The 15000-nt window shown below is 39.8% G+C and overlaps 1 protein-coding gene across 1 annotated transcript in view; it reads left to right on the forward strand.

The window, feature by feature from the left end:
* LOC134444448 (disintegrin and metalloproteinase domain-containing protein 11-like) overlaps nt 1–15000 on the forward strand; it is a 100897-nt gene that overhangs the window by 36348 nt on the left and 49549 nt on the right. The window contains exon 13 of the mRNA XM_063193798.1: nt 2509–2599. Coding sequence (XP_063049868.1) covers nt 2509–2599 — 91 coding nt within the window. The remainder of the gene's footprint in view (nt 1–2508; nt 2600–15000) is intronic.

The raw sequence follows: 15000 nt of genomic DNA on the forward strand, positions 1-15000 counted from the left end.
AATGGTTGTGTAATATTGGTGTCCACATAGCAATACTGGGTAAGCGCCAATAGCATCCCTGTGCTGTTTGACAACAGGTCTGGCTGGCAGCTAGTCCATTTAGCCAGCGACTTACAGACATTCAAAACTCCCAAATGTCTAGTTTTTTAATGCCATGTGTCATGTGATAAATGTCACTAAAGTGGCTAGGTACTTCAAGACTATTTGTAAACACCACAATTGATCTGCTTGACAAGGTCTGTCTAGATTTGTCTCCTGTGCTAGGTCATTTTAAATTGTTTGAGTGGCCTCTTACTGCAGATGGGGTCGCCAGCGGGCCTATTCACTATTACTGTAGCCTCTTACTGCAGATGGGGTCACCAGCAGGCCTATTCACTATTACTGTAGCCTCTTACTGCAGATGGGGTCGCCAGCGGGCCTATTCACTATTACTGTAGCCTCTTACTGCAGATGGGGTCGCCAGCGGGCCTATTCACTATTACTGTAGCCTCTTACTGCAGATGGGGTCGCCGGCGGGCCTATTCACTATTACTGTAGCCTCTTACTGCAGATGGGGTCGCCACGCAGGCCTATTCACTATTACTGTAGCCTCTTACTGCAGATGGGGTCGCCAGCGGGCCTATTCACTATTTGCTGAAAATACTCAACTACATCATAACAACATTGCTATGACAGTGCTGAGAGCCTTAAGTAACAGATTAAGACATAGACATTACAGTTTTGGTGACAGTAAGGTTATAACATAGGTGCTGCGCTAAGTGGACCCTTAAACCTCACTCCCATCCCGGGTCAGCGGCACCACTCTCCCCCTTAAACCTCACTCCCATCCCGGGTCAGCGGCACCACTGTGACGGAGGTCATCTTGCACCTGTTCACCCCCCTCGGGGATCGAACGTGTGACCTCGTCAACTACAACGGTCAGGCAATGGGAGACACAGTACGATATCGCTGGGCCAAGAGACTAGTCTCTCAGACTAACGGCACGAGACTGTATGAGGCTATCGGAGGGAGGTTTACCAATGTTCCACGCCAACTCTGTGCTAGTTAGCCTCCGTTACATATGTATATTGTATACAGTACGGAAATGGGTGTGTGTGTTTATAGTATCATTATGGTAATGGGTGTGTGTGTGTGTGTGTGTATATTATATACACTACGGTAATGTGTGTGTGTGTATATCATATACAGTACGGAAATGGGTGTATGTGTATATTGTATACAGTACGGTAACGGGTGTATGTGTATATTGGTTGTCGCGCTTGACTTTTTTTGTTGTTGCAAACTGAATTCATGTTGAGTTGTAACTCATCTGGCATTCTAACTCTGAGAACAACTGTCAAATCGCCGTGTGCCAGTGCTGTAGGTTCTAGATGGGGGCTGCTGTGCCTACAACGCAGAGCTCCTTAAAGGAGCGGCTGCTCCTTTTAACAGTCAGTGGCAGATTCTCAATTCTCTCTCTCTCTCTCTCTCTCTCTCTCTCTCTCTCTCTCTCTCTCTCTCTCTCTCTCTTTGCCCATTAGAAATGCTGAATTGTTAGATTTATCTGTATTTGCCTCTATAACTTATAGCGCTGTTCATTTTGAAATTTCAGTATCTTATAACTGTAAATGCTTCCTAACATATTGAACACACTTTACACATATAGCTGTGATTTTTTCATCACCAAGTATCAACATGACCATTTTTTGAAGATGAGATGCATTTTGGAAAAAAAAATATGAGCTCTGGTCTGATGCGCCATCTGTCTTAAGAAACCCCAAGGTTTTTTTCTGCATTATTTCGCTATCGTGCCTATTCTGAATGAGCCATTTTGATATAGATTAATCTAGATTAATCTAGATTAATTTCATAATTACAGTGAGATTAATCTAGATTAAAAAAAATTAATCTATGCCCACCCCTAGTTTATATTGTTCACATTACGGTAATGGGTGTGTGTGTATAGTGTATACTGTACGGTAACATGTGTGTGTGTGTGTGTGTGTGTGTGTGTGTGTGTGTGTGTATATTATATACATTACGGTAATGTGTGTGTGTATATTGTATACATTCCGGTAATGGGGTTGTGTGTATATTGTATGCAGTAAGGTAATGGGTGTGTGCGTATATTATATATAGTACGGTAATGTGTGTGTGTGTGTGTGTGTGTGTGTGTGTGTGTGTGTGTGTGTATATTATATACATTACGGTAATGGGATTGTGTGTATATTGTATGCAGTAAGGTAACGGGTGTGTGTGTATATTATATACATTACGGTAATGGGGTTGTGTGTATATTGTATGCAGTAAGGTAATGGGGGTGTATGTATATTATATACATTATGGTAATGTGTGTGTGTGTGTGTGTGTGTGTGTATATTATATACATTACGGTAATGGGGTTGTGTGTATATTGTATGCAGTAAGGTAATGGGGGTGTATGTATATTATATATATTACGGTAATGGGGTTGTGTTTATATTGTATGCAGTAAGGTAATGGGTGTGTGTGTGCGTGTATCATACACAGTACGGTAACGTGGGTCCGATGGCCATCACTCTCTGCCAGACGCTCGGACAGAATCTCGGAATGTTGTGGAGCAGAGACAGAACCTCAGCAGGTACACACACACACACACACACACACACACACACACACTACACACACTCACACGCACACACACGCACACACACACACACACGCACACACACACACACACACACACACACACACGCACACACACACACACACACACACATGCATAGTGTGGCATATTGGGTCAGGTACGGTCTGATCGTTTTTATACTTTACACAGAAAAGCGGCATGACATGACCGGGCAACCGAGGCACTTTGGTCAGTTTTTAAATGTGCTTCATGGATAAAATGTACTTACTTACTTTGCTTACTATATGGACAAAGTATGATAGAAGGTGACAATCATGACACCCAGGTTTCTTGTGACCTTATTTGGGGGGGGGGGGGCAGTGGCTGAGCCCATACTGAGTTTGATATTGTGACAGCACATACTTGACTTTAGCTAAAGGTGATGTTCCGTCATCCATGTGGATATTGTGACAGCACATACTTGACTTTAGCTAAAGGTGATGTTCCGTCATCCATGTGGATAATGCGAAGATGCAGAGACTATGGTGGAGTTCTCTGGATGACAGATGTAGCTGTGTGTCATCATCATTGTAAGCGAAGCCGTGAGCCCAGATAGGTAGTGTGCATGACAAAAAACCCTTGGGGAGAGAGGCCTCAGCACTATAGACTAGAAGCATTTCCAGAAAAAGGCCCTTTATAAGGGTGTTAGAAGCATTTTTTAGTAAAAGTTGGGAACCTAGTTTTCTAAGATAATTAGAGTACCCTGAATTCAGCTAGCCTGGTTCCCAAGCTGAAAAACAAAATGGCCGCCGAAATTCTTGATTTTGGGCAGAATACGTTAGAAAGTACCACTTCTCCGTGGAAATAATCGTGCAATGCTCAGATATTTGCATTTATCATGTATTCCTACACTTACACAAAGGCAAATTTTCATGGCAAAAACATAAAAATTACTATAATTATGCCTTTCTAATAATAAGATATCCTCGTAAACTGGCATTCAATAGCAATAGCCTCCGTAAAGCACATTATCATACACAATTGTCATTCAGTAAGATTTGGAAAGAAAAAGAGAGGCAAAGAAGATAGTATTATCTAAAAGACTAAATATTGGGACATGAATATGTCCCCGGTTCTTTGAAGGAGATGAGTGAGCCATCTCTATGGGAGCACACTCTCAGCTGTACGATTAGCTGAAGACCTTTGCAATCACGCCAAAGGTCCAATCAACTGCGTAGTGGGTGGGATGTCCACTTTGTCAAAACCGAATGGTTGAGCGCAAATGAGCCACTTTGATGCCAAACCTCTCTGTCGGAAATAAGGGTGTCTTGAGAGATGGCTCACTCATCTCCTTCAGAGAACCGGGGACATATTCATGCCCTAATGTTCTCTTTCGTTCGCATATCTATGGGAGAGTTACAATCACTCCCGATTGCTGGTCCAAACTAGGCAGAACTCCAAGAGCCTCCTGTAAGGATAGCGTTCCTATCACCCTACAGACAATCAGTGGTCGTGCCCAGAACCCTATGTTCTTGTGGCAACGTGGTCACATCTAGTTGGTAGAACCGGACAAAGGTGGCGGGGTTGGCCCAACCAGCCGCTCTGCACACGTCTGAAACTGCTGCACCCTTGAAGAGAGGACAAGATGTAGAGACCGCAGTAAAACGAAAGTAGATGAGAGAGGGCAAGATGGCGGACGGGTGTTGAGTGAGGTCTCATGGCTCTAACGCTAACAATGATTTAACCATATGAAGTGATTGAACAAAGCAAAAATTACTTGGAAAACAGACAAGAACATCTTACGTTTTTGTTTGAACATAGAAATGCCCAAACAAGAACCCAAGAGAACGCGATCCGAATTAGACCTATCCAGCGCAAGCGAAATCGAAATGGCAGGCCTGACTCCGTCAGACCGAGAAATGCTGGATCGAATGCACGCACAACTTCAAAAGCTCGACAAATTGGATCTCCTGCATGACATGATAAGTGATATAGCGGATCTAAAGAAATCTGTGGAGTTCACTAATGCATTAATCGAAGATCTGAAAAAAGAAAACTCGAGCTTGAAAAAGACGGTGAATTCCCTGCAGGCAGAAGTGAAACACCTGACCAAATCCAACAAAGAGATGAAGAACGATATACTGGAAATTCAATGTCGAAGCATGCAGAACAATATTGTGATCATGGGTTTTGAAGAACAAGAAACGGAAGACAACTCTGCAACTGAAAACCTGGTCAAAACCTTTATGAAGGAAAACTTAAAAATGACGGAGGCGCAGGTGACTGAGGCCGTAATCGACAAGACGCACCGACTAGGCCAAGAAAAAAACAAGGAAAAGCCCCGGCCTGTGGTGGTAAGATTCCTCCACGCCAAAAGCAAGGATGAAGTGCTGGGACGCGGTTGGAATTTAAAAGGCACAGATTTTTCAATGTTCCAACAATATCCACGGGAGATTGTTGACAGACGACGCGTCCTTATCCCTATCATGAAGGAGTACAAAAAAAAGAAACAGAAGGCGCGCGTAGTTAGGGATAAGCTGTACATCAACAACCAGCTTTTCAGAGATAAAAATATTACAACGTGGTTGTGAATGGACAGAAACAACAAGAAAGAGCAAGTGTTGGCTGATATGAAATGGACCAGTGCTGCGACTTTTTATCATTTTTTATTATTATTTTTGTAACTTTTGTGTTTGTTTATTCTAATGGAAAGACATCTGAAGAGTGGGCTACGACGCAAATGACGGAGTTTGACAGAGGACATGTCCTCCTCATTGTGATGAAGCCAAAACAGTAGGCTATGGATATCTTGGATTAACTGTAGTCAACCTGCCCTTCAGAGATATAAGATCACGACGAGGTTGTGAGTATGAAGAGAAGCCAAAGAAAAAAACGGTAGGACAAACTGAGTTTTATTTCCACGGACAACGATTATAGTCTATGCACAAGGGATGGATACTTTATAATTTTGTAAATGAACATTTGTAGAAAATCGCTTGAAGCCACAATAGATCCACAACCCTTGTAGCCTTTTGTCTGAAGAACTTAATGTAGGCCTGGCCAACGTTGCAAGTTTTTGTGCCCAAGTGTTCTGACGAGGACTTTGGACTAACGACCGATTACATTCTTTCATAAAAATGTCTGTTAATTGATGGCATATAGACCTATATAATTAATGTATATTTTTTATTGTTATTATTATTTTATTATTTTTTGTTTTGTTCATGCTACTTGGAAGTTATCGAAATCAAAAGCAAGGTAGCGTTGTGCCTTGAGACAGTCTCTCATTTTGGGGACATGTTTTGTTTTTCTTTTTTTCTTTTGGGGTTATTTTTAAATGGGGAACGGGGGGCTCTAGGGGAGGAGGGGGAAGACATATTCTTTTGGGAATATTTGAGAATTAATTTATCTGACAACCTTAGCCTAACAGATGTGGTCTTACTCTATATGAAATGTTGGGCGTTTTCGTGGTGGGGCGGTGCTGCTTCTGTTGGGCGGCGCGCGTACTCGCTTTGTTGGTTTGGTGGATTCTGGTCAGAATCTTCTGGCCGGGGTGCGCCGGGCTGGCGGGGTGTGTGTGCGCGCGGCCCGGCGGGGGCTGCGCGGCTTTATCACGACCGAGCCCATTATGATGACCTCCATTATAGAATGAATGAGTAGCCTGACTTAAAGATGCTGAGTGGAGAATTGAAACTAGCAAGTTTTAATACGAATGGCTTAGCAGAAAAGAAAAAGCGACACCAGGTCTTTGCTTGGCTTAGAGAAAAGCATTACTCTTTAATTTGCTTACAGGAGACTCACTCAGTATCTGCTGATGAGCAACTTTGGATGGATGAATGGGGTGGTCCAATTATATTTTGTCATGGCTCTAAAAACAAAAGGGGGGTGATGGTTTTATTTGGAAAAAATTCAACAATTAAAGTACAAAGCGTTGATAGTCACTCACAAGGAAGATGGTTAATCTTGAGAATAGCTATAGATGACAATTTTATCACTTTAGTTAATGTATACGGGCCTAATGTAGATGATCCACTTTTCTTTGAAGAAATGCATGATAAATTGAATGGAGATACTTTTGAGAGTGACTTCTATGTCTTGGTTGGAGATTTTAATGTGGTGCAGCAAGGGGATATTGATAGAAAAAAAGGCAATAGAACTGAATATCATCCACACAGCCAAAAGGAGATCAAAGCAATAATGAATGGGAAAGACATAGTAGACATTTGGAGATTGAAAAATCCCAAATCACGAAATTATACATGGCGGAGACAAAACCAAGCAAGCCGTATTGATTATTTTCTTATTTCCTTTTCCTTAGTATCAAAAGTTAAAAAAGTTATGATAGAAGATAAAATGAGATCAGACCATCAGTTAATTTCTTTACATTTAGACATGACCGATCATCCAAGAGGGAGATCCTATTGGAAGTTCAATCAAAAACTCTTGGATGATTCTGTATTCATAGATAAAACTAGAATATTTATAAAGAACTTTTTCTCAGATAATGTAGGATCAGCAGATCCACAAATTGTATGGGATGCATTTAAATGTTCTCTTAGAGGGCACACAATAAAAATGGCCTCATACAGACAGAAACAAAATAGATTAAGAGAGCAGAACATTAAAAGAGAAATACAGACTTTAACAGCACTTGTAGACAAAGTTGACACTCCACAAAATGACTTGGATAGACTGGAACAGAAACAGCAGGAATATGAAGAATTGATCAATGACAATACAAATAATATATATTATAAAAATAAAGCAGAATGGATGGAAAAAGGAGAAAGGTGTAATAAATTGTTTTTGAACCTCCAGAGAAATAATAATTCCAAGAAGAATATTTATCAATTAATAGATAATAAAAATACTATAATAACTACAAAAGAAGAAATCATGGACGAAATTGAGAAATATTTTGCAGCAATATTTTCAGCAGATCTACTAACTGATCATGATGCGTATGCTTTTTTTCAAAAGAAAATTCAAATTGGTAATGAATCAAAAAAGTCATGTGAAGGTCTTATAACTGAGGATGAACTCAAAGATGCCATTTTTTCATTTAAAAAAGGAAAAACACCAGGCCTGGATGGGCTCCCCATAGAGGTGTATCAGGTGTTTTATGAATCGATAAAAAACCCTTTACTTGAATGCTTTAATTTTTCTTACCAAAAAGGTGCACTCTCAGGCACACAAAAGCAAAGTGTAATTTCTTTGTTGCTGAAGCAGGATCCGAGTGGAAAATATAAAGACCCCACTCATTTGAAAAACTGGAGACCACTCACCTTACAAGGGTATGACTCTAAAATATTGGCAAAATGTATCGCCACACGAATAAAAAAGGTACTACCACAAATAATACACAATGATCAAACAGGTTTCATACAAGGGCGGAATATATCAAATAGTATTAGACAGATATTAGAAACAATTGAACATTATGACCAAACAAATAAAGCTGGACTAATTTTCATTGCTGATTTTGAGAAAGCATTTGATACAATTAGCTGGAGTTTTATTAATAGATGTTTACAGTATTTCAATTTTGGAGAATCTCTTATAGAGTGGGTCAAAATAATGTATGAAGGCTCTGTTTGTAAGGTACTAAATAATGGACATTTCACTAAACCAATACCGATAAGAAGGGGAGTTAACCCTAAAGCGACCGACTGGGGTCATTTATGACCCCGGGCACATATTTTCATACACCATTCCGGCAATTTTCATCAGAAAAACTTGTCCTTCCAGGAGTTTGTCAATACATATGTTGTGCATGTTGTGAATGATTTTTGTGAGATTTGGACCATCTATGTAGGATTTATAATCAAACAACCTCTGGGGTCATTTATGACCCCGAGAGGATCCATGAGATACTCAACATTATAATGTCCATTGTTGTTGTAATTTTCAAACTCTGATTTTTGTATTTTGTGTCTTTGGGCAGGCCATGGTCAGGAGACCTAAAATATTCACAATATAAACATTTATAGTATTCAAATATAATATATTGTATGAATAATTAGGGCACCCCTGCGATAGCCAACGAAGCATATTGTGAGGGCACCCAGGTAGCATTTCCTCTGTTATTGCTCAATATTTGTTGATATCATGGCACAATGGTCCTAGACACATGATGAGAATATGAAATGGAAGTCATCCTGATGAACAAAGAGGGAGGAAACAAGTCATCAGTGTAGAAATCAATTGCGTTTTTAGAATTTTCCTTATTTTATGGCTATACAAAGGCTGAAGCATCAGTTGAATAATTTCTTTGCTCTAATATATGTGGAAGACACCTTTTCACAGCTACAATATCCAGAAAAAGTTTCAGAGAAAGTTTGAGTGTGCATAAGGTTATATGTTTGAGACATGTTTTTTTCTATGTAAATTACCATATTCTCTGATCTTGTGATTTCATGAACCCAGAAATGTTGAGTACCATAAAGTTTTATTGCAGAAATGTCATCTATGGGCCTAATGGATAGAATTTAGCTTGGTTTCCCAAAGTTTCACTTTGAGCAATTTCCATATATACTGCCAAATATACTGTATTATTATGGTGAGACTACTACAAGTGAATAGGCTAAAAATTTTAAATGATAGATATCACCATGAAACTTTCTCAGTTGATTACTGATGATGAGAGAAGAAAAAAATGTATTGGATGTTTTTTGTATTTTGATGTTTACATATGCAAATGAGGGCATACATCATATTTAGCATATACGTATGTAAGTTTGACTATTTTTTAGCAAAACAATAAAATGTTCAAATTAGCTTTTTTTTGCTTTAGATGAGGGAAAAGTATGTCCAAGATGTAAATAAATTTGAATGACCCCCAAAAAATAATTTATTTAGTGTTATTTCTATATAAACTCCTTGGGGTCATAAATGACCACGCTCGGTCAGATTAGTCGCAAAAACAGGCCGGCCGCTTGAGGGTTAAACAAGGCTGCCCTTTATCCCCCTACCTTTTCATCATTGCAATTGAGATCTTGGCAATGAAAATAAGATCTAATAAACAGATAAAAGGTTTGGATTTAAACGGCATTAATAATAAAGTGTGCATGTATGCAGATGATTCCAGTTTTATGATGGAACCAGATAATGCATCACTTCATAATCTCATTATTGATTTGAATAACTTTTCCAAGATATCAGGGCTCAAGCCAAATTATGAGAAATGTCGTATACTGAGACTGGGCTATCTGAAGAATAGTGATTTCCATCTCCCTTATCTTCCAGTGGAATGGGTGGATGGGGCCGTTAATATTCTCGGTATCCACATACCACATAATATTTCAGATATATCTATGATTAACTACAAAATTAAACTGAGTAGGATTTGTGCTATTTTACAGCCATGGCAAAGCAAAAATCTGACTATTTATGGTAAAGCAACTCTGATCAATTCTTTAGTCGTGTCTCAATTTACTTATTTGATGTCAGCACTTCCCTCACCACCTGATGTTTTCTTTAAAGAATATGAACAACAAATATTTAAGTTTATTTGGAATGGTAAAAAGGACAAAGTTAGACGAGCGTATCTTTACAATGACTATGAAGCAGGGGGGATACAACTTTTGAACCTGAAGTCAATGAACAAAACAATAAAAGCGTCTCTCATACAAAAAATGTATTTCAACCCAGACTGGTTTTCAAGTAAGCTACTGGAAAGCATTCACCCAATGTTTGAGAAAAAACTCTATCCATTTTTGCAGATAAGCCCAGCACATTTCAAAATCGAACGCATTATTAAGAAAGGCTCCACCTTTTTAATGGAAGCAATACAAAGCTGGCTACATTTTCAGTTCTACCCACCAGAAACAGCAGAAGAAATATTACAACAAATGCTGTGGTTCAATTCAAATATAGTGAGTGGAGGGCAGGTAATGTTTTAAAACATATGTTTAAGAAAGGAATTCTCTTTGTGAAAGACATAGTAAATGATAAATGTGAAATCCTCTCATACAGACAACTAAAACATAAGTACGGGCAGGTGTGTACCATACAAGAATACAATCAACTAACGGCATCCGTGCCTTTAAACTGGAAACAAAAAATAAAATCTAGCTGTAGGGATCATTTAGTATGTCGACCAAATATAAAACAAAACAGATGGTTAAACAGAACCAAAATTAACAAGGAAATATACAAGTTTTACCTACAAACTGATAAATTGGTGGAGTATCCATGGAAAATATTTGACAGTTGGGAAAAAATGATAGATCGTCCACTTCCATGGAAACAAATATTTAATAATCTATACAAAACATCATTAGATATAAAAATACGATTTTTTCAATATAAATTGATTTTCAAATATTTAAACACTAAAAAAATGCTGCATATCTGGGGTATTGAAAAAAAGTCATTCTGTCGATTTTGTTCAGAAGAAGAGGAGACAACACAACATTTACTTTGGTACTGCCCTTCAACTGCTATATTCTGGCTTGAAGTTGAAAATTGGTTGCTAAAGTATAATATAAGCTTGCATTTAGATCTCTCTATTATACTCCTAGGTGATTTGGCAAGCGAAAACCAGGGATTGCAAAATATTATTCTTTTGTTGGGCAAAGTGTTCATACATAGAACAATGGATATAAAGACATTGACTATAAGAGCTTTTAAAAATTATATCAAACACTACTGTAAAATAGAATGTGTAATGGCTAATGAGACAGGAATGGTGAGCTATGCAAATAGATGGTTAGAATTAAAAGATGGCGAAGGTTGGCCTTAGGGTCTGTTTTGTTATTTAATGTAATATTTCTCATTGCATCAGGATAAAATGTAAACTGTAACTTCATCCCCTGGGAAGGGTGGGGGGGTTATATGAGGGTGGTGGGTGGGCACTAAATATACAGTCTGACATTTTTGGGGGACTTCAGATTTGAATAGTTTGTTTCTTTCTTATTTTTTTCTTTTTACTATTGTCCTTCTTTGTTGTTAAACCTATGTTTTGTTTATTGTATTGTTTTATTAAAAAAGAAAGGTAAATGCAAATATATTTAAAAGAAAAAAATAAAATAAAAGAAAAAAAAAGAAAAAAAAGAATGAAAGACAAAAAATTAGGTCCTCCATAAGGGGGGGTGGTGGTTTGGGTTTAGAAAAAAAAAAAAAAAAAAAAAAAGAAAAAAAGATGTAGAGACCGCCCTGGTCAAGTGAGCCCTAATCTGACCCGGGGGTTGGCGACCCTTGGACTCATATGCCAGGGCAATTGTTTGAACCAACCATTTGGAGACCTCTATTTCAAAACTGTGAGCCCTGTAGAGGGCTTGATGAAGCACACAAACAGCTGTTCAGTGTTCCTAAAAGAGTGAGTCCTGTTCATATAGATGCGTAAAGCGTGCACAGGGCACAAGTTGTGTTGTCCCCTCTCTTCCACGGATCTGAAAGGTGGTGTGCAAAAGCAGTTTGGAGAGGCCCCTCTTGGAGGGGCTCGAAAGGGGCCCCACACATAGCCTCCAGTACTAGAGAGATATCCCAGGGGGGTATCGTCTGACGTAGCACGGGGCGTAAGTATCTAGTGGATGGGCACTCCTATATGGCACGATGAAATCGCTGCAAAGTAGACTTAAACGGTAAAGCCTTGTTTCCCCCCAATAAGTCTTGTAGAAAGGACAACACCATCGGTACTGAACACTGAAAAGTTGTCTTGTCGTGTTGGTCACACTAGCGTTCGAAGACAGACCACTTCAGGTTATACAGTGTCCCAGTAGATTGGGCCCTGGCCCCTTGAATTGTCCTGATAACGTTATCCAGAAAACCGGTTAGGTTCAAATGTTCCCTTGCCAGACTCATAGGGGCAGGTGGCCCCTGTGCTGGGGGATGTCCTCTTCCTGGTCCGGTGCCAGACTCGAACCTGCAGGAGAGGGGAAAGTAGCAGGAGGGGCTGAAGCCCCTACGCTCTCAGCTGAGGCCCCTGAGCCCCGTGGGCTAAGGGGGGACAAACCCTGAGAAATCTCGCCTCCTTGCAGGAGGGGAAAAAGGGAGGCGTCAGGCGAAGGGGCTCGTGGTGCATTATGCAGGACTTTTGGAGTCTACAAGCGTGCCATGCCTAGTGACCGGGTGCGCTTTCGTGCCAAGCGCAGTGGCCTGCGGTGATGCCCAAGGGGCTCCGAGGCAGCTGCTCGAGCTGGGGAAGCCACATCAGCCACTAGGGTGGTGGTCAGTCCCTGCTGTATGAGATTCTCTGTGGTGGCAGGGAGTTGGGATAACGAGTCGTCCACCTTAGGCGGGAGATCGAATCACTTTGCCAGGGGGTAGTCAGAGTCTGACTCCACTGAAATGTGTTGCCAGCAGTCGACCGTAGTCAAGAGAACAAAGGGACAGAGCAGGCTAGAACTAGTCAAGCTCTCGTAACTCATGCAAAAGAAACGAAGTATCCAAGGCACTCTTCCCAAAAAAGTTAAAATAGCCTTATTAAACGGCTAAATCATTGTAGAAAAGTTAAAAACGCCAACATGTTTCGGCCAAGGAATGGCCTTCATCAGGGCAGAGTCAATACTGAAGCGTCACTGGCGCAGGTAACAAAAGAAAAGTTTGACAGGGGTTTGACGGGTGATTGACAAGTAGGCGGGAATTGGTGCTCTTACAATTTATAAAGTGCCTGGTAGGGTATGTAGAAAGAATGACAGGGTGGGTAAATCCTTTTGTCTTAGAGACAATGTCGCAAGCATTACAGTGTCCACATTTAAAAGTGCCATTGGGCACCGTGGGTAACCATGTACTTTTTTCTTTTGCCGGCGTATAACTTCTCACCAGTCTGTCCCTCAATGTGGGGGCTCTCCTATACGTGAAAATAGGTCGTTCATCAAAAATATTTTGCAAGGAAGTATCGCATTTCAACATATCCCAATTAGATTTAATCGCATTGACTATAGAAGGCGCATTGGTGCTATAGCGTGTCGAAAAGAATACCCTATCCTGTTTAGCAGTTCAACAGGGAATTATCCAAGCAATCTACCATCCATACATTGGTCAGTCCAGATCCATTCATATGTTCTCCTATGGCCTTAAGGAAGTTCATTGACACGCTAAGTCCTAGGCGAGGTATTCATTTGTTGTTCTATTCTGAAATTGCCAACTTTAACTCCTTAAGTCTGCAGTGCAATGCTTGGTCAAATGTGATAACTGTTCCTGTCCAAAATGTTAAGATATGACAATGCATTTGTATTCAAAGTATCAAAATGTGTGCAAAACGTGTGCAGTAGCGAGGACTATTGGCAAATACCCCGTAGCAGTCTGTTGTTCTTTTGTGACTGATAGACATGAAGACTTCTTGGTCAGTGTTCAAAGTTTTGACAGTGCAAGAAGAAAGCTAGATCCGTAGCCTTTGCTTGTCTAGCATACTTATGCTCCTCTCCAGATTTTCCAAAGCATGATTCAGCAATGGGTGCTGAAAAAGTTGGTTTGAATGTCCTAGGAGTAATCCTGAGAGGATGTAGCTCCATCAGGGCATTTGGCACATTTAATGTATGTCTAGTGGACACCTCTATATCTGTAACAGAATCATCAATTGGTTGGCCTCTCTGCCATGCTGCCATTTGTGTTGCATGGGAAGTATTCTTCCCATCTAGTGTTTCATCCAGGATATCAATGGTATCATATGTGTAGTGGATGAATTTATCTGCCACAATGTTTGTTGGAATAATGGCAAAGCTCTCTTGGTGCTATCAGCTAAGGAGGATCTGGACTTGGAGGACCTGGTCGTAACTCAGACAATGACCTGCCTGGTTGAATAGTCATATTAGGTCTTTTACCCAGTAGCTTGATGGAAAGTACAAGCAAGACCATTTTGGAGTCCATTTTTGCCATCACTGACACAATAAACAAGGACTTAAGCCTCATTCAGAACTCTACCTTGAGCTAGTTTTTCCTTGCTAACAACTCCATCATTTTCAAGAGATGTCTGGCCACTAACAACCATGCTGAGTAGCATGTAGCCTATAGACTATCTGGAATGTATGCAATAGTATCTGATAGAATATGTAAAATATGTCTGAATATTTTTCAAAATGACACAAAATAACTTATGTTATATGTAATATCATGGTGTCATCTAGCGATTTCAGGACAGTTTTCATAGAGCCAATAGCAACTTTCAGTGATTTCTAAATATTTTTAAAAGACTTACATCAATTTTCTTAACCATATAAACACACATAGGCAACAAATATCTTATTAGAAAAGCTAAATATTTAAAACGTTTAGGCTAACACCTAGCCTACAATATTAGCATTATTAGCATTCTAGAAGCTATTTTATACTTTTTAAAATCCTCTATAGTAGATACATTCATCAAGAAACATTAATGGGACACAAAATGTTATAAAAGAGCATTTATTTCCAAGTACAGCAATACTTGGTAAAAATGCTCTGTCAAAAAAAGCGTATTTTGGCAGCCATTTTGT

The sequence above is a fragment of the Engraulis encrasicolus genome, unplaced genomic scaffold, assembly GCF_034702125.1.
Source record: "Engraulis encrasicolus isolate BLACKSEA-1 unplaced genomic scaffold, IST_EnEncr_1.0 scaffold_56_np1212, whole genome shotgun sequence".
In the NCBI taxonomy this organism is placed as follows: Eukaryota; Metazoa; Chordata; class Actinopteri; order Clupeiformes; family Engraulidae; genus Engraulis; species Engraulis encrasicolus.